Below are 23377 nucleotides of genomic sequence, written 5' to 3'. Positions count from 1 at the left end.
TGGGGCTACATTTGAGTGGGTGTGATTGGCCGTCTGTTTCTGACAGAAGCATGTAAAAAGGGAAGGAGGTTAAATGCTTCAAGGGGCATGGCTGCTGGACAGCACTCCAAGACTCACTCATCTCAATTAATTGGTCATGTCTGACAAGGCACAATGGTTAAAGTCTTCACATTATGACAAGCCTATGTTCTCTGTATAAAGTGTCTGGGCTCGTGGATGCGAGCTGACAATTACCTGAAGGAGGGTTCTCACATGTGGCTCTAATCACCCTGATCAAGGCCCTCTTTGTGCATGCGCAGTCATGTCTGAAGGAGTGGATCACCCAAATGTGGTCCTCCAAGATGTGATTCACCTGCAAAGGCTGGTCTGGGGATACCATGTCTAGATGGAGGCCAGGCCAAGGGCTTTGCACTCGCCCCCTGGCTTGGAGACGGAGGGAAACCAGTCAAGGAAAAGTTTAAATAAGTTCTCAAATGTATTTGCTGATATATACAAAAAGGCATGGAGAATGCAAGCTGCAGGAAACCCTGCCTTGTTTATAGCTCTAATATGAACGAGGAGAAGAAGGGTCCATCACTGATTGGCACAGGTCCAGGATATGCAGCAGCATGTGCTGCAAGAGGGAGATGGGATCCAAGAAGTCCAAGATGCTCCTGAAGAGGATCAAATTCAACAAAGACCAGTGGCCCAACCACAGATATATTGAAGACACTGCTCATATATGGAGATGAGCGAAAGACATTTCCACAGGCTCCTTCGATTGTCCAGGGACATTTGCTACCTTCTCCGTGAAGAACTGATGCTACAAGGAATGGAGGACATTGCACACTAATGGCTTTGAAGGTGATTGCCGCACTGAACTTTTTTGCCCAGCAGGTCCTTTCTGAGCTCTACTAGGGACCTATGCAGCATCTCCCAATCTGTGACACACAAATGCATAAGGGTGATGACAGATTCTCTTTTCACTACATTAAAAACAGCAGATGGTATAAAAACTCAGCAGGTCTGGCAGCATCTGTAGAGAGAGAAACAGGGTTAATGTTTTGAGTCTAATATGAATCTTCTTCACTAGAGCTTACCAGTATGTCCAGTTGTGCATGCATGCTGAAAGCCAAGCTTCCACAGCTTGGGATTCGCAGCAAATTCTGGGTTCCCACGAGTGCAGGGTGCCATTAACTGCACACATGTGGCCTTGAGAACTCCCTGCGGCTGCCTGTGAGATTCATTAATCGAAAAGGATTTCACACTCTGAATGTATGTCATGGCCCTTGAATCTTGATGCACTCGGCGGTGCCACAAATCTTTCAGGGACCTCAACGTCTACAGGACAAGTGATATCCCCAGAAGATGTGGCTCATGGCGCCCGTTTGCTGTTCAGATAGTGCTGCCAAAGAGAGATACAATACTGCACATTCCACCACCTGGTCCTTGTTGGAGCAGACGATAGGTCTCCTGAAGCTGCCTTTCCAATGTTTGGACTGCTCAGGCAGGGCTTTTCACAGAGAGTGTCCCAGATCATTTGTTGTGCAACTTTGTGCTTTAAAGGGGGAATGTATTGCCTGAGGGAGAAATGGATTAGCTGGAAGTCTCTTCCAATAAGGAGGACATTGAAGGGGATAGATTGATGAGGGCCAGGATGTAGACGAGCCACATGAAGAGGCCATTACATGGGTATGATGTGGCAGACATGCCCGTGACAATCTGATAGCTACAAGATTCCAGGGGGATTAAAATGCAGACACATTCTCACAATTGTTAGTTTCTCTCATCTTTGCTGCCTGGAAGGCACCAGCACCATTTTTGTCAGGAAGGAATTCTCTCGAAAGTTCAATGCTTTCTTAATGATTATGGAAATATAAGTACTCATTGTCTGCCGTCATCATGGGTAGATCCTTGGAAGGGTTTAAACCACGGTCAATTGAGTGGCCTTGGCAACATCTGGCTGCTGTAGACCCTGAACAGAACTTCCCTTCTCGCACCTCCTTAGGCAACTTCACGTAATTTGGTACTTTCACCTATGCCCTCACCAAGACAGTATGCATGGCAGCTTATAAGCAGCTGGAACTCCAAATTATCCAGGGATGCACTCATGTCAGTTTGACACTTGCTCAATAAGGCAGGTCATGTGTGATGTATGTATCACTCTTTCAGCCATAACCAGATGGACGGCTCAACAAGGGGCAGCAGCATGAGAGCACCATATATCCCATCTTCAGCTCTCCTCAATGCAGAATGATGAGGGATCATCTTGCTAATGCCAGCAGCTCGCCATTTGGACATCATGAAACAATGAGCATTAACATCTTGATCATGCAGTTAAGTCTCAAGGTTTGTTTGCATTGTCCTCACTGAGAGCACCTCACCAGGACTATGGTTTGGTGAGATACAAACACTTGGGACCCTGCAGTCGTTGAAAGCCTTAAAAGCCTTTTGTCCTACATGACAAAAAAAAAGGTGACCTTTGCATTCGGGTGATAGCTTGAGCAGTCATTTTAACACACCAGCCAATGAAAAATTGTTTCCTGCATGTACCCAGCAGAGGCCTTAGAGAGTTGACATTGAAGACATCACAGTCCTTGAGGTGGTACAGCACACAAAGCCATTCCTGTCTCTTTTCCCTAAGCAACTGAGAGTCCTGTCGTGCATTGATTTCCTATCGGAGTAGAACCCAAGGACTACAGAAACCTTTGATAAAGAGCTGTACAGGTCCAAATAAACATCATGTGAGCTCAGGAAATGGCTTCATCAAGAGAAACACACACCTCTTAAGTCATAAACTCTAATAACGCCTCTTGCAGTCAAGTCGAAGGTGCCCATTATATCTTTACTTGCTTACTTCAGCGTCATGCTCGCTGAGAATGACAGATCACCAAGGAAAGACATTCAGCATTAAACACAGACACTATCTTCCTCCAGACATGCATGGAAGCCTATGGGCTTTGAATGATAACAATACCGTGCTCAAAAATATTTTCTCAAACCTGAAAAATCATTTTAAATGACATTTTGGACAGATGAATCTGATTTAAGTTGCCACAACTACTCATACCATTCCCAAACAACTGACACCACTGCAACGGCAGCAGTAAAATCAATAATCTTGATGAGCATGTCCCCTGAGGCCAAAACATGGTTACCTGCAATAATCAGTTGACAGGTGTATTGGCCAGGCAGCACCGTCAGACATAATGTGCATGATGTCGCTGATGTGGAACTATAGACTACTCACTCTGGTGAAAATGTGTGAGAACTGAAGCAATTGAAGTTCCTGATGGGACTACGTTGGGGGACAACATTCTGGCCCCTTAAGTAACTGCAATTTTGAAGAAAATTGAATAAAAATGGAAGCCATGAGATCTGGAGATGGATAGATTCAACCTATATTTACAACAGTGACAACTATGTACAATGAGTAAACACCTGCACCACCAATGCGCATTCAATACTTCTTAATTTTTCTAACCCTACGGCTATGTCTAGGTGTAGCCCTGACATGCGCAGTTGAAGTGGAAGCAGCCTGCAGTTGATTGCCATGCCCTCTTGTCTGAGATGACTTTGACAGGTGGTCCGAGGCCTTGAAGGCCCCAGCTTGCTAAGGGTATCCTGCTCAGGTACAGGTGCACCCTCTTCGCACTGACCTACTGGAGTTGATGGGGTCACTGGCGGAGGGGTGTTGGAGTGGCAGAGCACCCTTGGAGTGACCTGGGTGGATGCCCTCAGGGTGCCTGGCTGACACTTCTCCTCCCTGATGGTCCCTTACTGACTCCTTGAGGAGAAGGGGCACCTGGCTGGAGGTCGAGGTGCCCCGTCCCCCTCTCGCCTACCCACTGCTGAAACGCACCCATTGCTAGAATGATAGTGTGCAAGTCCGGCAGAAACTGCTGGATGTGGGTCTCCAAAACAGCTGCCATCCTTCCTACAGAGACTTCGAATCACTTGCATGCCGGAGCAATGACAGAACATGGATGGATTTCTCCAGCCTTTGGTGCAATCTGCAGATGGCCTCTGACAACTCCGCCTGATGTTCCCCTGCCTGTCTCTGCTCTAAGGGGTCTCAGTGCCAAGTCCAGAGGCTTGTCATCTGACTCAGACTCAGAGGGTCTTGGTCTCCAGCAGTCCTCTGAGTGTCAGAGACCTTGGCTGTCACTGCCTTTGCCTCTGCCTGTTGTGGATCCATGTCTGTGATGTGCCTATCAGATTGTGAAGCTGAGCCTGCTTTAGAACCAGGACCCACCAAGATGTGTATATCTGCGCTGGTGGAGGGTGCAGGTGAAGGCAGTGATGGTGCTTTCTCTGATGATACTAAGGCTTCCTCCTCACGGGTGGCCTGGAGGCTGGGGCTGTGGCATCTAGAGCATGATGTCCTCTCTCCTTTTCCAGCTGGTCCCTGGAACAGAGGTTTAGTGATTGACTAAGGAGGCTCATACATTAAAGCTCACTCATAGTTAATGCATGAATATTGGAGATAGATACTGGATGCATCCTCATTGGGTTGTCGGGGGAGGCCAATCTTGCCTTCTGTGCAGGCACTGTTTCTCTCCTCTCCTGCCAGCCCTGCAGCCTGTTCCCCGAAGGTACCGAGGGGACAGATTTCCAGGGTGTCACCTCCTGTCTTTGCATGCTCTCTTTGATTATGAGATACCTTGTACTGCAGGAAGACCGGAGGATTGATTGTGAGGCCAGTAGGTGAATGAGCAGATCAGAAGCCTGCATGCTGATTGTAGCTGCTGATCCCTCCCCAGTGAGTAATTAAGAAGCTGTTTTGTCAGGCACTAAAATGAGAAGGAGAGCTTAGGGTGGCTGACACACATTTGGTATTGATGTCACATCTGCTGGTCATGTGTGACATCCCTGTGCACTCTAACCCTTGGACTGCCTGATGCCCTGATGAGAGTGTGACTGTGCAGTGAGTAGATGTTTCAGTTACCCTGGCGGAGTGCAGTAGATCATTCATTTTCCTTCTTCACTGCAGGCAGGTCCTTTTTTTTGGCCCATGGGCACTAACCACCTCCTCCCAGGCTGACGTGGTCAGGTGGGATGGCCTCCTGCTCCCATTCCTTGGAAAGAGCACCTCCTGCCTTGAGGAGAGTCTCCAGGGAGTTGTTGGTGAACCGTGGTGCTAAAGGTTTCTTTCTTCTCTTGGACATCCTGATTGATGCAGAATCTGGAGCTCTTGGCCTGCAGTGAGTGAATGGCTGTCCGGGTGCTGTTTAAATATGGCGCCAGGACCTTTGATCCCATGAAGTAATGGCGGGGTGGGCATCTTCCTGCCCAACCCCCCACGAGATTCTCCAAGCTCCTTGCTGATGCATAATGAATGAACTGAAAAGCAGAATATCGTGCATGTTCAGCCCTCATGCTGCCCCGTGGGAATCATTCCGACTTTTCTGCCTGCCATAGAATTAGTCTCCAAAACAGAAGATTCCACCCTTTGTATATTTAGGAGGCAAAAAAAAATTGAATATGCACCCTTACAGGGAGCTACCAGGTCTTGGCCTGAAAATCAAACTTTTCACACATTTCATTGACTTACCATCCACAAACTGTATGCATCCCACAGATGGAATGACCAAGCTTTCAGAATTTGTATCAATTAAGAATGAGAGTCTGAAGAAAAATGAACAACTCTTTTTTCTTGAACTGAGAAAAATATGGCCCATACAGTTATCCTCTCAGACTAAGCTCCCTTTTCCAGAATGATTTTATTTTCATTGCATTTTACTTATGATAAAATCTAAAATCAATTTTCCTTTAAGAAGACAGCTTTTCAAGGAAGTGACAGATATTACAAGAAAACAACTCTTCTGTTGACAATCAGTACGCACCTGTCAAAAAGCTCCCCACCAGTCACCAATTCCAGAATCAGGATGATCTCTGTGGGAGTCTCAAATATTTCCTTTAGTTTAATCTACAAGACACAAGAGGATAAATGATCACCACCTTTGTTCTTTGAATCACAACCTCTTCATCATTGACCAAATCCTGTTCTTTCTCCCAACCACAGTGATATAATTAATTGATATATTTAAAGGCACTTTTAACATTTAAACTGGGGTGTTAGGAGAGTGGTGGAGGCCTTAATGAACATCTGCAAATTAAAGATTAAAAATGAGATGTGTGCTGAATCTGCTCACTCGGTTATGCGTTGACAGATGAATATTTTAATTTGTTTTTGAATTGGTTTCAGAGGTACTTGCACAGTTGTAGTAAGTTAAATTCCACCTAACTATAAAACTATAATCTGTTGCTTGGTAATACAGAACTTGAATATTGCTGAAAAGAGAGAGACGTTATCAAAGCTTTTCGTTCTTCACGCATCACGACAAACACAAGAATGCCAAATTTCAAATGACCACAGCAATTTATACTACAAGAGAAAAAGGGTGCTGATTGGTTGACAAGTCAACTCTGATTGGCTGAGGCATTGCCATGTAGAAAGCAATGGGGAACTATTGCTCCCCAAGCTTCGAGTAATTCAAAGAAGGTACAAAGCTTGAATAGGAACATAGGAGTACAAGTAGGCCATTTGCCCTCGAAGCTGCTCCGCTGTTTAACTAGATATGGCTGATCTTCTACCTCAATGCCACTCTCCAGTTCTATCCATTTATCCCTTAATGTCATTGGTATCTAGAAATCTATTGACCTCTGCTTTGAATATATTCTTGTTATTTGCAGAGAACAGGTCCCTGCATATGAATGTTTGTGGCTTTTAGCAAGAGTATTAGAACCATGTTGTGAGTTCGACTATCTTAAATTACTACTAAGCAGTGGTGATGCGAGTAATATTTTCCACTAATAGGATTCTGCCACCAGTCCAAAAAGACATTCTGCCAACTACACAATTGAGAAATGTGTAGGAATTTCAGTGCTGGTGCAATGTCAGGTACGTGGACCATATGTCCCAAAGATTGACTGGTTGAATCAAATAACATATTCCTCCATCAGTACGTAATAGGCAGAGTACAGTCCGTACTCAACCAGCCCATGTTTGCTAAACCCAAACAAACGCCTATTGTGAGAAGTGATTCTGCGATTGGGTCACACTTCCTGAACAATCCTGAGTGCAATAATAGCTGCACTAACAGCTAATTCAGGCAGGTCAAACCCCATCATCTCCATCAAAAAACACTCACAGTTTGGGCTTCTGACCCCCCCACTAGACAATGACAGCAGTTCCCGAAGCCTGCAGGGAAAATCTTGCTCTCTGTTAAATACATTTGGCAAATGTACCAAAGTGGTAATATTAGTAAGCTGCGCTGTTGTGATTCCATTTATATAACATCAATCCTATCCCTGAAAGTTAAATATTAAGTTAATTTTCAACACTTAGGGGCAGAAATTGATGTGGCTTTTGCGCTTTTCCAGGGCCAGAATTTTACGTCTTGCGGGTGCCACTCTCCTGCTGCCAGGGTTTACAGGCAGCGATGCAGCTACCTCAACATGTCCGAGGCCCAATGCCAAAGGAGGCCCTGTCTCTCCAGGGAGACTATGACCTCCATTTGTCAGATGATCGAGTCCAAAATCATCTCCAGCTGTGTGGGTGGACACCCCATGCCAGTGGCTCTGAGGTCACAGCGGCCTTCAACTTCTATGCGTCCCGCTCTTTCCAGGGGAACTTTGTGGAGTGTCCTAATCAGCTGTCCACAGTTGTGTCAAACTGGTGACTGATGATCTGTTCAGGCGGGTAATGACATTTATTTACTTCTGTATGAACGGGGCCAGCTAGGCTGAGAGAGCCAGAGGGTTTGCAGCAATTGCTGAGTTCCTCTGCATCCAGGGTGCGATCGACTACACACATGTGGCCATCAAGGCGCCAGCCGGTCAGCCAGGTGCCTTTGTCCGCATGAAGGGCTTCTGCTCGATGAATGTCCAGATAGTGTGTGACCAGAAGATGCAGATTCTGCAAGCCTGTGCAAGGTACCATGGCAGCTTCCATGACACTTACCCCTCAGACACTCACAGGTGCCGAGGTTGTTCCTCTGCTCCAGCTCGACTGGATGGATGGCTGCTGGGTGACAAGGGCTGTCCGTTGAAAAGGTGGCTTATGATGCCTCTCCAGCACTCGAGAACAGAGCAGCATTATAATATGAATCATGCCTCCACAAGGGCAGTGATAGAGAGGACCATAGGTCTTCTAAAGATGCGCTTCCAATACCTGGACCATTCAGGAGGAGCACTACAATACCCTCCAGAGCGGGTGTCACTGATAGCGGGGCTGAATGCTGTGCTCTCCACAATCTGACTCTGACAAGGGGGGGACCCTCTGGAGGAAGAGTATCTTGAGGCAGCTCCACAGGCCACAGATGAATCCAGTGGTGACTTTGAAGAGGAGCCTGGTGAGGAGCACAGTGAGGACGTGGAGGCAAACTTCTGGAACTTTCAGGGAGGCAGGGACACCAGGGACACCTTGATCTAATGCTCCTTCAGCTAGGCCGCCAAAGATCTGCTTCCATCTCATGCCAGTGCCGCCTCCATCCCAGATGTTTGAAATGACCCTTTCCTTTGAACCCAGTCCAGTGTGACACTGTCACGTGAGCAGGGACATGTTATTAATGAAAAAATAAAGTTTTTATTTGCTTTTGGAAACCTCATTCCGCCCTATAGGCGACCACTTGTGAACCATACATGACATGACTTAAAGCATTTGGAGGGGGTCGTATACAGATTTGAGAAAAACAAATGTCTGAAGAAAAAAAAACGGAACTCACTGAATAGACATAACGTACAGTGAAGTGAGACGGGAAATGGGGAAGTAAGCATACTGCAGTCCATATGTCCGTAAGGTGAATGGATGAAGGACTGCTAAGTATACATTAACAATGTAAACGGGCCACTGTTGTCCTCGCCCCATCCCCCCACCCGGCCAAAAAGTCAGGGAGGAGAGCCCACCCAGGCAAAGAATGGCTGATTGTCTGTTAATAGACTGGCGGCAGGACTTGCACCCCTCAAGGACAGGAAGTCCTGCCTCAGAAAGCTGCCAGCCAGTTCGAGACCAGCAGCTCTCTAGTACCAGTAGCGCCACCGGGAGCAGTGGCACTGCTGGTACTGTACCTGGGGCTTGAGAGAGTGAGCTGCCCTGGGGTCAGCCAGCTGATGAGTCAGGGTGTCTCTGGGTGCCAGGTGCCACCAGGTGGAGTGTGGGGTGAGAGATTGAGAGGCCCTGGGTGTGGAGGGGAACCCAGGGGAGGGGTCCACGGATCGCCCTGGGGGACCGATTAAAGAGGGACACCCCCTACCCGCCTGCCACCAGCCTATACAGGGAAACCTGTTGGGATGAGCACTTGGCGTGGTTCTGTCCAGATGCTGGTTAAATCCTGGCGATGGCAGTATGAGGCCTTTAAGTGGGCATTAATTGCCCACTTAAGGACCTCAATCAGCCCACTGTCAGGCAGGCCACCCAACACCACCCCTGTAGGTAGGTGGTGGGCGGGCCACCCACTGGATTTTACATGATTGCTGGAGTCGGCAGTGCGCCCACCGACAATTAAAAGGCCTATTAAGGCCATTAAAAAGGTAATTAACTTTAATTTTTCGCTGCCCGTCCAACCTTAGGGTAGTGGGCAGGCAAAAAGGCCAAGCAGCCTTTGCACTTTTTTGGAAACCTCATCCACGGGCTGCAGGCTGTTCCTACCCCTCGTTCGTAAGTATACTCTGGGTATCAACAACTCAAAACGTGAGTTTGTCCACACCAAGCAAGTTTATTTAATGTTTCATGACTCCTACACAATTATATACTCACGGCAGACACAAAGGGTGAAATCGTTCCAGATTTGCACTAAGTGCAGTAGCGGGCGGGAAAAAGGACATTTTACCCGCTGGCCGCAATGGCAGCTTTTCACGCCGTATCGTCCCATTCCTGCCTCATTAATTATGCAACCACAGGAAACACACTGTCTCGCTGGTGGGCAGCCTCCGATTTTCCCGCTGAGCCGTTACCTCACCGCTTCCTCACGCAGCGTGCCGTATTTAATCTGCAGCTGCGCACACACTTCTCAATGCTTGCAGCGCAGGAGGGCACCGATGAAGACCTGGTCCCGAAAGCCAAGAAGAGTGCAGCTCCCTGATTCAGTGACTCATCCCTGGGATGCCTTCTGGACGCTGTGGAGGCCCGCCGCAATGTCCTTTACCTCTGCTCTGGCTGCAGAAGGCCCATCAGTCTCACCACCCGGACTTGGGAGGTGGTGACAGAGGTAGTCAGTGCAAATACTGCACACAAGAGGTTGGCCATCCAGTGCAGAAAATGGATGAATGACCTCATCCGTGCCGCCAGGGTAAGGCAACCATCTCATCACTCTTAAACTCACACACTCACAAGGTCATCACACATTCACAGGCATCTCACTCACTGACAGCTCAAGAGACATCACCACTCACTTTCCCACACACACTCTCACATCACCACCCGGCCTCATCTCCTCTGGAGACTGCCTCCTCAGCCCTCACCATCTTGAGGCGACTTGCACAGATCAACATATGCTCCCACACACACCCTGGGATACCCCCCTCCCCAAGTACAGCTCTTCCCCTGCAGCCACTTCCCTTGCTAGAGGCCGCTTCTTCCCCTTCCCCAAGCAAGCCCTAGCCCTGCAGCTGTTGAAAAGCCACCCCCGCCTGGTCTGGTAGGTAGAGACCTGCTTGTGAGCCCCCGCTACAAGTGATGTGGTGCTGCCTGTGAAGCCTGGCGCTAATGACCGCAAGTGCTGCCCGAGGAAAGGTAGGCGTACAAACCTCAAAGTCCCAAGTGAAGTGCAGCTTGCCAGATGCATGTCACTTATGTACAGCTGTGAAACACGTCAGCGTGATTGTGCCCGGATGATCCAGCGCGGGGTGATGATTCTGGCAAGCAGGGCTTATAATTAGATGCAAATGTATTAAAATGACATTCCTGACGTCCAGTGGCGGGAAACGCAACCTGCAATTGAGGGGCTGAGTGGACACTCGCAAACAGGCTTCACAATGGAATAAAACCAATTTTTGGCCTTCTTGCATACTGTCTGCGCACTCCTGCCATGGCGCCCGATGCCAATGGGGGTGGAAAATTCCAGCAAAAGACTTACATTTATATAGCCATTGGACAATTCAAAGCACTTTACCGCAATGAAGTACTTTTTGACATTTGTAGTTTTTATAATGAAGGAAACATAGCAGCCAGTTTTCACAGTTTGCTTCTACAAACAGCAATGTGATAATGACCAAATAATCTATTTTTGTGACACTGACTGAGGGACAAATATGGTTAGGACTCCAGAGAAAACATCCGTGTTCTTCTTAAAATAGTGCCATGGGTTTTTCTTATGTTCACCTGAGAGGGCTTGGCCTTGTTTTAATATCTGACCTGAAAGTCAGTACCTCTGACAGTGTAGCATGCCCTCAGCACTGCACTAAAGTGTTAGCCTGGAGTTTTGTGCTCAAGTCCTGGAGTGCGATTTAAACCCTCAACCTTCTGAGTCAGAGGTAAAAGTGCTACTAACTGAGCTATGGTTGACACCATAGTTATAGGAACCTAGATTTACTGGGATTCCTTCCAGCTTGCACTGGCTCTCAGCAGGGGGATTGTGGGCAGATATTCCACCCATCCTCCTACATTGGAGGCCATGCATCAGTGAGTTTCCAGGCTACTATAGGAATCACAACCCCCTGGAATTTGGAATTTGGTCTTGTGGAATTTGGGCATCATTCGCAAGGCGAGCTTTTACTGCCCATCCCTAACCTCTCTTGAGAAGGTGCTGGTAAGTCGTCTTCTTGAACTGCTGCAGACCTTGTGGTATAGGTACGCCCACAGTGTTGCTAGGGAGGTCAAGGACTTTGACCCAGTGACTGTGAAGGAATGACGAGATAGTTCCAAGTCAGGATGGTGTGTGACCTGGATGGGAACCTGCAGGTGGTACTTCCATGTGCCAGCTGCCCATGTTCTTTTAGGTGCTCGAGGTCACAGGTTTGAAAGGTGCTGTAGAAGAAGCCTTGCCGAGTTGCTGCAGTGCATCTTGTAGATGTTACACACTACTGCCATTGTGGTCCAGTGGTGGAGGGAGTGAGCGTTTAAAGAGGTAGATGGGGTGCCAGTCAAGCAGATTGCTTTGTCCTGGACAGTGTCAAGTTTCTTGAGTATTGTTGGAATTGTACTCATGCAGGCAAGTGGGGAGTATTTCATCATACTTCTATCTTGTGCCTTGTAGATGGTGGACACCTTTAGGAATTAAGATTTGTTACTTGCCCAGAGATCCCAGCCTCTGACTTGCTCTTGTAGCCACAGTATTAACGTAGCTGGTCCAGCTAAGTTTCTAGTCAATGGTAACCCCCAGGAAAAGAAAAAAACAAAAGCCTTGCATTATTTAGCACTCTTCATGACCAATGGACATCTCAAAATGCTTTACAGCCAATGAAATACTTTTGAAGTTTTGTGATCCCAATGTACTGTAGGATATTGCTGGTAGGGAATTAAGCAATGGTAATACCGTTGAATATTAAGGGGAGATGGTTAGATTTTCTCATGTTGGTGACGGTGTTGCCTGGCCCTGAAGAAGAGTCATATGGACTCAAAACATTAACTCTGTTTCTCTCTCCACAGATGCTGCCAGACCTGCAGAGTTTTACTAGCATTTTATATTTTGATTTGCCTAGCACTTGTTTGGTGCCAATGTTTCTTGCCACTTGTGGGCTCAAACCTGAATCTTGCAGCAAGCAGGGATGGGCTGCTTCATTATCTGTGTAGTTCCGAATGGGACTGAACACTATGCAATCATCAGTCAACATTCCAACTTCTAATCTTATGATGAAGGGAAGGTTGTTGATGAAGCAGTTAAAGATTATTTGGCTTAGGACACTGCCCCAAGGAATTTCTGCAGAAATTCCTGAGGCTGAATTGATTGGCTTCCAACAGCTATAATTACCTTCCTTTGTGTTAGGTAGGATTCCAGCCAGTGGAGATTCCCCCTGTTTCCCACTGAATTCAGTTTTGCTAAGGCTTCTTGATGCCACACTCAATCAAATGCTGCCTGATGTCATAGACAGTTATTCTCACCTCACTCCATGGAATTCAGCTCTTTGGTTCATGTGTGGACCAAGGTCGTAATGCAGATGCATGGGAACACCACCACCTGCAGGTTCTCCTCCAAGCCACAAACCATTCTGACCTGGAAATATATCATCTTTCCTTCACTGTCACAGTGTCAAAAACCTGGAACTTCCTTCCTAACGGCATCGTAGGTTTACCTACACCACATGGACTACAGCAATTCAAGAAGGCAGCTCAACACCACCTCCTCAAGGGCAATTAGGGATGGGCAACAAATCCTGGCCCATGCCAGTGATGCTCCTGCTCCATGAATGAATAAAAAAAAGATGTGACATATGCTTGATGGATGCTTAAGATATTATACTTAAGTATAATATTAGCTCAGACATTTCCCTACCCAGTGGTGCAGCCAGTTGGGTCAGAAGTGGAAAGGGGAAAAAAGGATTTGATAATCATCGCCCCACCCACCCCAATGATTTTGAAGTTGGAATACGTGGGCTTTGGAGAAATGTTCTCACAGATGCATTCTCACTCATGGAAAGCTTTATCAAACTCAACCTGCTGCTCTGCGCTGTTTCCACCTTGGCTTTCAGGCATTGACATTTACCAGTTCCCGGCTTGGTCCCTTTCCTGCCAAGTCTCGGGGTCAATCCCTTGATCCCCCCACCTCCTCCCCAAACCTCTGTCAGCCAAACCTAGCACCACCATTGTCCCAATGCCACTACTGACCATCAGGGAACCCTGAGGATTAGGTTCATATTCTAAAAAATTAAAAATAAAACCAACCATGAGTCTGACCTTTCCTTTTCTAATTACTGTCTGCCAGCACTGGATTGTCGAGTGGTTTGCGCTGCATTTATAATTTTAGCATCAATGTTAACTGGTGCTAATGTTGTAATGGAAATCAGGTGTTAGAGCACAATCAGACTCTGAAGTGAAGCCCAGTGAGATTTTTGTAAGGACTCTGGCTGGGCTCAGATCCTAAATTCACATTACAACTTCTTAACTATAAAACTACTTTGTGCTGACAGTGGGGTTGTAGTGTAATGGCAACTTTAGCCAGCAGTCTATCACAGCACATGTTTAAGAAAGATATGCCATGAAAGTGGGCTACAAATAATAATGGTCTGACATTCACCTTAACCCCAATCCCAGAAAAAACATTAAACTGCCATACCAGTGAATCATTTTCATTTCCCACACGCTTGAACTTTGTGCCCTCTGGATAACTTTATCAAATTACACTACCAACCATTGATATGGCAGACAGATGCTACTTGTTTTATTTAAACAAGGGCTGACTGGGGGTTTAATCTCCCATGCTTTTTTCACCCCATCAGCTAAAATATACACTTTAAATTCCTGTCTGTGCTATTTTAGCACAATCAAATAATCAGTGACTGCATTTGAACAGTACAGGCAAGAAATTAACTCAAACATGTTTATCAGTGCACAATGCACTGTGGAAATTAAACCCTTAGCACTACTGGCTACAAAAGTACTTTCTTTGGTTGTCCTATATTATTACATGCATTCAGCTAATTTCAAAATCTAAAACAATTTTGACAATAGATTGTTATCCCTTATGAAAGAGACTGAGGAAACCCAAAAAGTGGATATACCTATAACCTACAAGTACCATTATAAAATAGGATATCACCCATTATACAGCAGAACATGGACATTTTCCAAAACAAAAACAGAACTACCTGGAAAAACCCAGCAGGCCCGGCAGCATCGGCGGAGAAGAAAAGAGCCGACGTCTCGAGTCCTCATGACCCTTCGACAGAAGGGCAGAAGTTCTGTCGAAGGGTCATGAGGACTCGAGGCATCGGCTCTTTTCTTCTCTGCCGATGCTGCCGGGCCTGCTGGGTTTTTCCAGGTAGTTCTGTTTTTGTTTTGGATTTCCAGCATCCAGTTTTTTGTTTTTATGGATATTTTCCATCTGTGCATTATAAATTCTGAATGAAACTGTCAATTTAAATATTAAGTTGGAATACGATTGGAAGAGTTTTAATATAATTTGCATTCATAGCATTTAAGATTACCTAAATTCTTATGTAGCATCTCACCATCGTATTCTAAAGGCATTTTTAAGTAGATGCTAGACCATGGAAATTGTTCAAGCAGAGAGACACCCATGCTCCACAGGTGCCATTATCACTTTTCCATATTATCATTGAAGGATCTGTTGCTACTGAGCCTGTTTAATGGCAAATAAAGAGGAGGCATATATTTTGTGTTGACTCCGATGGCTGTCCTTTAGACTCTGGAGCAAATGGATCACTACTTTGTATTTAGTAAGATTACTTTCTATGTCAAGAAGAAACTCAAAGCTAAAAACATTAAATTGAGCACTTTTTTTCAAAGTGCTGATCAGACCAGGGAAGACTACTAAGAGGAGCCACTGAGTCAAATTGCAGAGATGCAGTCTAGTCCAGAATGTTGCAAGATTCTTGTTACTTCAATCATATACCTTAATTTGCTTCCCCCACCTGAAAAATGGACACTATAATTGATTGAATATTTTTACTGCAGCATCATAAATGAGGTAAATTATGAATTAAATTCATAATTTAAACTGGGTACAATTATATACTTTCCATGCTTAGATTAGTGGACAGACTATCATTTAATGTTTTTCCCATGTATATTCACAAGCCAGAGCATTTCAGTCACAGCATAATTTCCTGAAGGTCAGAAAGCATATTTAGCAACATTGCACCCTCCAGGTAAGAATCATGAAAACACTTGGAGCAAAATTATTTCTGCTGGGGCAGTATCATAATATTATCGTAGAGGCCAGAAGTGTTGGAGGATTTTCTACTCTGCATAATTAATTTCTATCAGTAACAACCATTCCCCTTGGTAAATAACTTACATTTTATTAAATATGTTTAAAAATGCCATAAAAATCTAGATATTGTAAAAGGCTGATGTTTAATTAAGATCACTGACACTGAATTCTTTGGAATAACTTTCCAGTATAAATCCATTTCCAAGTTTTCAGATTTGAAAGTCGTGACAAATTTTTCCTATATTACTTCCCTCCAATAAAAAGTTAATCTGCTGTGAAAAATTAATCTAGGCTGGCAATCAGTGGAATACTGAGAAAGTGCAACTAGGGTGTCACACCACAGATAAACTGTTACACTTTGAGCAAAAATAGAATCCATGGGCAGAATTGTCGCAGATTTGCAAGAAGTGTGGTAGTGGGTGGGAAAAAGGACGTTTTACCCGCTGGCCGCAATGACGGCTTTTCACACCATAATCGTCCCAATCCCACCTCATTAACCACATGTTCCCGGGAAACATGCTGTTTCGCTGGTGGGTGGCCTCCGATTCACCCGCCACGCTGTCACCTCGCTGCTTCCTCACGCCAGATGCCATATTTAAAGTGCAGCCACATGCACACCTCTCAGTGCTTCCAGCTAAGGTCTGCTGCACAGAAGACATGGCCCCAAAAGGCAAGGAGGCTGCAGCACCCCCCCGATTCAATGACGGGTCTCAGGAACACCTTCTGGACTCTGTGGAGGCCCGCTGCACTGTCTACTACCCCACTCTGGGCGAAGGTCAGCAAGCAAGGTCACCAATCTTGCATGGGAAGCAGTGGTCAGCGCTAATGCCCTGTAACAAGAGGACAGCCATCCAGTGCAGAAAGCATGATGAATGATCTCCATTCCACCAGGGTAAATCACTCTTCTCATCACTTTCAAATCACACACTCACAAACCCATCACATATCTACAGGGACCTCACACCTCAAGGGACAACACCACTAACTCTCACACACACCCTCACATTTCCAGTAGGCTCATATCCTCTGGAGTTCACGCCCTCATCCCATCCATGGCTCCGCTCACCACACAAATATTCCACAAAATGTGTCCTACTTGCACTCTCTCCAACTGTTTTCATGAAGGAGAAGCTGGCTCACAACAGCAGGAAGAGATCCCAGTACAGGATGGAGTGGCCCACATTAGGCCCCTCACTCACTTTCAGGAGCGTTACATTGTGCTGACTGGTGAGGTTGCAGACCATGCCTGCAGTGACGGTGAGGTCGGCAGCGAACACCCTCGTGAAGATCCTGCACCACATCCTCCCTCTCTCAATGCAATTGTGAGTGCTCTCTCTCCTGCTTTTCACTCCCCTGCCATGCATTAATCATCTTCACTTTGGTTCGCAGGGAGATCTGCCAAGTGACTTACACCCTTAGCCAGCCAATCCCTCAGCTCCATCCAGGTACTCACCTCCAGCCAAGAGGACACCTTCTCCATTACAGAGCTGGAATTAAGCAGCCTGGAAGACCTGCCACAGTGCTTGCCCACACCCTCCACCAGCGCAGAAACACACACCTCAGTGGGACCTAGATCTAGATTGCTCCGGTTCACAATCTGGTGGTCACTGCACGGACACATGTCTGCAGCAGAGGAGGCAGGTTCAGCCAAGCTCCCTGGCATTCGGAAGACTGCTGGGGAAGAGGTCCAAGTCAGATGACGAGCCTCTGGATTTGGCCTTCCAACCCATTGTGGAGAATCAGCAGAAGGCAGGGGAACATCACGCAGAAAGCCCTCAACAGTGGCATGCAAGTTGGAGGAGTACGTCTTCTTGCTCTCTGACGAGGTGCTGCCCCTATGTGCATATATGGAGGTCTCCATAGGGAGGATGGCGGATGCCATGGAGACCCTGGTCCAGCAGAACATGGAGATGCACACGGACCTGCACTTCATTGCGGTAACCATGGGTGAGTTCCTGCAGTGGCAACATGAGAGGGTGCTTCTTCCCTCAACGGGTCAGGCTGGGGCTCTCAGGCACTCGAAGGGAGGAGTGGCAGCTGGACACTGCTGGGTCACCCACTCAGGAATCTCAGAGGTCGCCCTTTCCCTCCAAGTCCCATTTGCCTGTGATCTCCTCAACCTCACCCTCTGTCATTGCAAGAGGAAGCAGTTGGCCCACAGGAGGACAGCCAAAGCAAGGCGGGGCCCCCAATGCCTCATCTCTCCAGAGGATCCACGCCACAGTCATCAGGGGCAACAGGGTCAACCATTGCACAGGCTGTCTCCACTGCTACTGCCGATGTCAGGGCAGCACCTAGAATAAGTGGTAGGTCATGAAAAGTTCAAAAATTCTGATCACAAGTGGTTGCTGCGGTGAACACATTTTCTCAATTTATAATCTGAAAATATATTCACTTTCCATGAACAATGTGTAATGGTGTCTTTCAATTTCATTTACAAGCTTCGCGAGCCCTCCCCCCCACTAGCAGTTCAGCTGCATGCAGTCGGCTGACGAGTGATTCTGGGGGGAGAAGTGTGCATGTGACAGGCCATTTGGAGCCCATGCACACGGATCCTTCCTCCATCACACTCATCCCAATGTCCTGAGAATTTTCAATGCTGCGTGCTGGAGTTCTCTTTCAGTTGTCCATCTGAGCTGACCTGCATCTCTGCCCACCCACTGATCGCACTCCCATGCAGCACCTGTGCCTGTCCTACACCAGGCTCCTTTCACTTTTGATTTTGCAAAATGGTACCGGTGAAGTATGTCTATTGTTCCCCCGTCTTTTCCCCTCCCCCAGTCAATCATGTACTTTCCCCTATCACTGTTGACTCCCCCCAGCATCACCTTCCACCTCCCCTCCATCACCTACCAGCCAGAACCCTTTTCTTTTGGGGATATCCAGGTGAACGTGCGTGTTCCCTATCTCCCTGAAAATCCCACCCCCGACCTCCTCCTTTCTACACCCAGGGTCTGTGTCTGCCTCTGAGTCCCCACCAACCACCCTTGTCATCCATCTACCGATACTGTCACACCCTCACTCTCCTGGCTCATTCTGATGTTTCTAATTCTCACCATTCCCTCCTACCACACCCTCCCCAGGAGGCAGTCACCGACTCCACAGACCCTTCCCTTGCATGTTCACCTGGACATCACTCCCTTACTCCTTCCTCCACCCTTACTCCTTCCTCCCCCTGGACTCCTTCCCCCCTGCAAACCTTTTCCACCCCCCAGACTCCTTCCTCCCCCGGAAGTCCTTCCCCCCCATCCAAACACCAACCCCACTCTGAACTTCCCTTACACCTTCCTCCCCCCAGCACCTACCTCCCCAGTTGCCGCATTCTCCCCCGTTACACCCTCCTCCCCCCGTACTCCCTGCCCCCTCCCAACCTCACACCCCCCGATACCTTTGTTCCCCCCTTCCCAATCTCAACCCCCCGACACCTTCTTTCCGCCCCTCCCAACCTCTGCCCCCACTCCACCAGTACACATTGCTATCCTAGTCAAACCTACACCTTCCTATCCCACTTCTCCCAGTACACCTTCCTCTCCCACTCACAGTTGGACCTTCCTCTCCACCCTGTCGAAGATCATCCATAGCAGACCATGGCCAAGACATTGATGTCCCGAAGCAAAGCCTCAACTGTGACCTTCCACCTTCCGGAGCTGCTTCCTGGCAGAGCCATGTCCATATAAATGCACCCAGTGTGCGATGGATGTGTTCCTCAAGGGTCCGGTTGCCTTCAGGCTCCAGCATCGCCTGTTCCTTGGATGTCCGCGATGTAAGCAAGGCCCTGACGGTAAGTCCCGACTTCTGCACGTCACACTTGTCAAGATGTATTCTACACCAGTGTGTTTTCCCACCATCATGGGCGGTAAATTTGGCATGGGGGAAGGATGATTCCAGCAAGCAGGGCTTCTAATGATGTGCAGATGTATTAAAATTAAGTTCCCGACGTCCAGCGGCGGGAAAGGCAGCCCGCCATTGATGGGTGGAGCAGACAATTGCAAACTGGTTTCGTGACATTGTGAAACTGATTTTTGGCCTTCCCACCATATTGTCCGCTCAGGCCCGTCATGACGCCCGACGCCAATGGCGTGGAAAATTCCACCCTTAAGCACTTTTCGAAGAGGAATAGAGCGATTTCTCTATATTTTTCCAATGACTCTCTCTTGACTATATAAAAAAGAAATAGCCTCATAACTCATCCCAGTGTTGTTGGAATACATTGTTAGTGCATTTTCCTAAGTTGACTGCCAAGTTTGCATACATAATTATCATCATTGTGCTTCAACAAATATTGCATGAAGCACTTTGAGCAATAGAAATGCAAGTATGATGCACTGTTTTGCGTCATCGCTCTGATTTTCTCCACTTGAGGGCCACGTTGGTATATAATTCTATGGGTAGCAATAGCATTCTTGTACCTCTCCTAAGTAGCCATTCTTGCTCTGTGATGATAAGGATCATTATGCTTACTGTGATGACCCTTGCACTTTGGGGAAAATCTTATATTTTATTTTTGGAGAAATGTTCCTTTAATTCTAAAGTGAAATTGGAGAGTCTTCTGAAAGAGTGTAATTGAACTTCCTAGGAAGCATTTTAGTTCTGAGAAATGTCTATGATACCCGAGGGTGCGATAGGGATGAAAGTTAAAAAGTAGAGGGTAAATAGACAGCTAATTGGGAGATCAAATTACTCCTTGTGTCCTGCTGCAGCAAGTTCAGTTACAAGAAAACAAAAGACAGTTCAAAACACAGAATTTATATGAGAAGAAGCAAGCAAAGTTCTCTACGAATAGATCAGTTTTCTATTTGGCAGTAAGAAGAAAATACAACTCAAGACACTCTTGGTGAAGCAACATGCGAGTGAGCTGAAAGGGACTGAATCCCAAAGGAAGTTTGAACAGCTCGGGCATACTAAAGAGCTGAGTGTTTGTATCAGGGATCCAGACCATAAACCAGTTGTATTGGTTAGTCGGTTGAAAAGAAACTCTGGTGCGCTATGCCATCAAAACTATTGCAATCTGAAACAGAGCGTGTTCATAGACATGCACCTTGTTGATGTTAACTGTATCTTTGATCTTGGATAGAATATGGCTGCTGTTGAAAGTGACTTGAGGGCCAAATCCATTGAGTGGCAGTAAGAGATCCTACGTACCTTAGGCTGAGGTGGGAAGACTGTGAGATTGCATGTCGTGACACATTTGTGCGGGAAGTGATGTGAGTGTTTGTAACTTCATGAGGCGTCTCTTTGTTATCTTGACTATTTAAAGAGAAATTTACCTTATTTGAAATATCCTTTGCCTGTTAATTAATGTTTGTATTGTGTTGATTTTGGTCGGTTTTTTACAGTAAAGGTTTTTAAAAATTAAACCTTGTCCTTCAGCTTTCTTTCTATTGACATTGTGGGGATTCATTTCTTTCAAAACGTTATGGGTCTCAATGGCGATTGTAACAATACTCAGTATCCACACCTGTACTTGAAATGAAGGTTGTTTCATAGCAATCAGCATAACAATCAGCAGCAGAAAGCCCCAGACCAAGCATATTGAGGCCAAATGTAGAATTTTCCCTGATTACCATCTTGGTTGAAATTGTCTAACAGTTTCATATAGATAGATACAGTATGAAAAAGGTTAATCAGAAGCTAGAGTGTTTTACAAGTCAGTCACATATCTTGGAATTCAGATGGCATCATGAGGCGCAAGTGAAATCTGAGTTTTTCAACAAGAATTACATAGAATCTACAATACAGAAACAGACCATTCTGCTCAATTAGTCTATGACAGCAATTATACTCCTCATAAGACCCTCCCACTTAAATTAGTGGTGTTGATGCTTTAAAAAGTCAAAGCTTACATAAAATTAGTTTTAACATCAGGGACCAATGCAGCATTAGAGGAATTGTAGAAAACATACATTTGAATTACGTGTTAAACAAGTGACCCACTTACAATATTTGGATGAGAAAGTCGTAACAAAACTCCAATTTCAGTCCTTGCAATCTTCTTATCAATCTGAAAAAAATGAAAAGAAGATTTTCAATTACATTAAGAAACGTTCTAAGGTCTTGACAAAATATCTCATGCAAGAAGAAATAGTTGACTCAGTGAATGTATTAATTGAGCAGATGAAGCATGCAGACTAGGAAGCTCTCAAGTTCAATGCTAAAATGGTCGGTCATAATTGATATTAGTCTTCGTATCCCTTGATATGAAAGGGAAAACTTGGATAATGCCTTCGCTACTGTTTGCTATCCAGTGACTCCCTATGGAAATGAATGTGTTTGGGTGTCTGCAAGCAATTAATATGTGGGCTCATGAATGCTGTTTGGATGAAACAGTTGAAAGTAACTGCCTGCCCTAGACCCATACCCTAGCCAGAGGATAATGCCTTTGGAGGAAGGGAAAGGGTGAAAATTGGCAGAAAGAGGAGGAAGGAATGAACATATTAGCCCATAATATGGAAATCTTCAACTCATGTTTTATAGCTTTTATTAATTCATGGAGTGGAATTTTATTGTGGGGGTGGGGAAGCAGGGGGAGGGGTCCTGACCCTGCTACCATACATGGGTCCCAAACATGCAGAACCAGGCAGTGGGACCACATCAGCAATTTTCCCAGAGGCAGCTCCTAATTGACCATCTCCAGGCCCCCCATCCAATTAAGGATGGTGGAAGGGGGCTCCATGCTGCCAGCCTAATCAGAGGGCCAGCAGTTCTGGAACTTCAACAGTGCCATTGGGAGAGGTGGTCATTAATGAAACAGGCTGGAGAACATGGGGACACCTTAACATGGAGGTAATATATATTTCTAAAAATTAGGTAGCCGAGGGCAGTAGGCCACACTGGTCAGCGAGGAATTCCCTCCAATGGTAGCATTGGGGCTGCGGAGGCAGCACTTGCTGCCACTCAACCTCTCCTTGGGTCTCTGGCTCCGATGCCCTTCCCCCACCCTGGGAAACCACTGGGAGGCCACCTTCACACAGCTCGTGGTTGCTTCACTGCTGGCGACGCAGAAAAATGGACATTAATTAGGCCATTAATTATTTAAATTGCCTGCCCATATCCATCTGGCAGCTAGCCATTCCAAGCACTCATCCATTCTGACACTCAACCTGCTGGTGGGAAACCTCCTCAGCAGCATGATTGTGGCAGGGAGCCTTCCTGACACAGATCCCCAGCATTTAACAGGCCCACCTGCCTCCCAGCCTGTCGGCCTGGGGCCAGTAAAATCACTGCCATTGTTTACAAGGGCTCGCACAAGATTCTTTCAATGTTAATTAGTTAAATTTCACTATATTGGGTGAAGAATTGTTCTGGTGGCTATGTTGAATAAAATCTTATTTGCAGCAGTTACATTTCTCTAAAAATACTGAACAAAGAAAATCTTTGTGAAGACAAACTATCCAGATCAGTTTCTTCTCCATGCATGCTACTCTGTATAAAGTATGCATGGGAAAGATAGGGTTCAAGAATATATTTAGCAGTAACTAAAAATAGATAGCCCTGTCAAAACATAAAGCCAAACTAAACGACTAACAGAACTGTGTACTAGCTAACCCAATATATGTCACTCACTT

The 23377-nt window shown here is 46.3% G+C and overlaps 1 protein-coding gene across 1 annotated transcript in view; it reads right to left on the bottom strand.

Annotated features, from left to right (window-relative positions):
- Positions 1-23377, bottom strand: part of LOC121287288 (calcium/calmodulin-dependent protein kinase type IV-like) — a 182334-nt gene that overhangs the window by 73841 nt on the left and 85116 nt on the right. The window contains exons 3-4 of the mRNA XM_041205024.1: positions 21751-21813; positions 5826-5908 (exon numbers count right to left, since the gene is read on the bottom strand). Of these exons, the coding sequence (XP_041060958.1) occupies positions 5826-5908; positions 21751-21813 (146 nt within the window). The remainder of the gene's footprint in view (positions 1-5825; positions 5909-21750; positions 21814-23377) is intronic.

The sequence above is a fragment of the Carcharodon carcharias genome, chromosome 14 (assembly GCF_017639515.1).
Source record: "Carcharodon carcharias isolate sCarCar2 chromosome 14, sCarCar2.pri, whole genome shotgun sequence".
Taxonomy (NCBI): Eukaryota; Metazoa; Chordata; class Chondrichthyes; order Lamniformes; family Lamnidae; genus Carcharodon; species Carcharodon carcharias.
This window is presented reverse-complemented; position numbering and strand designations above follow the sequence as displayed.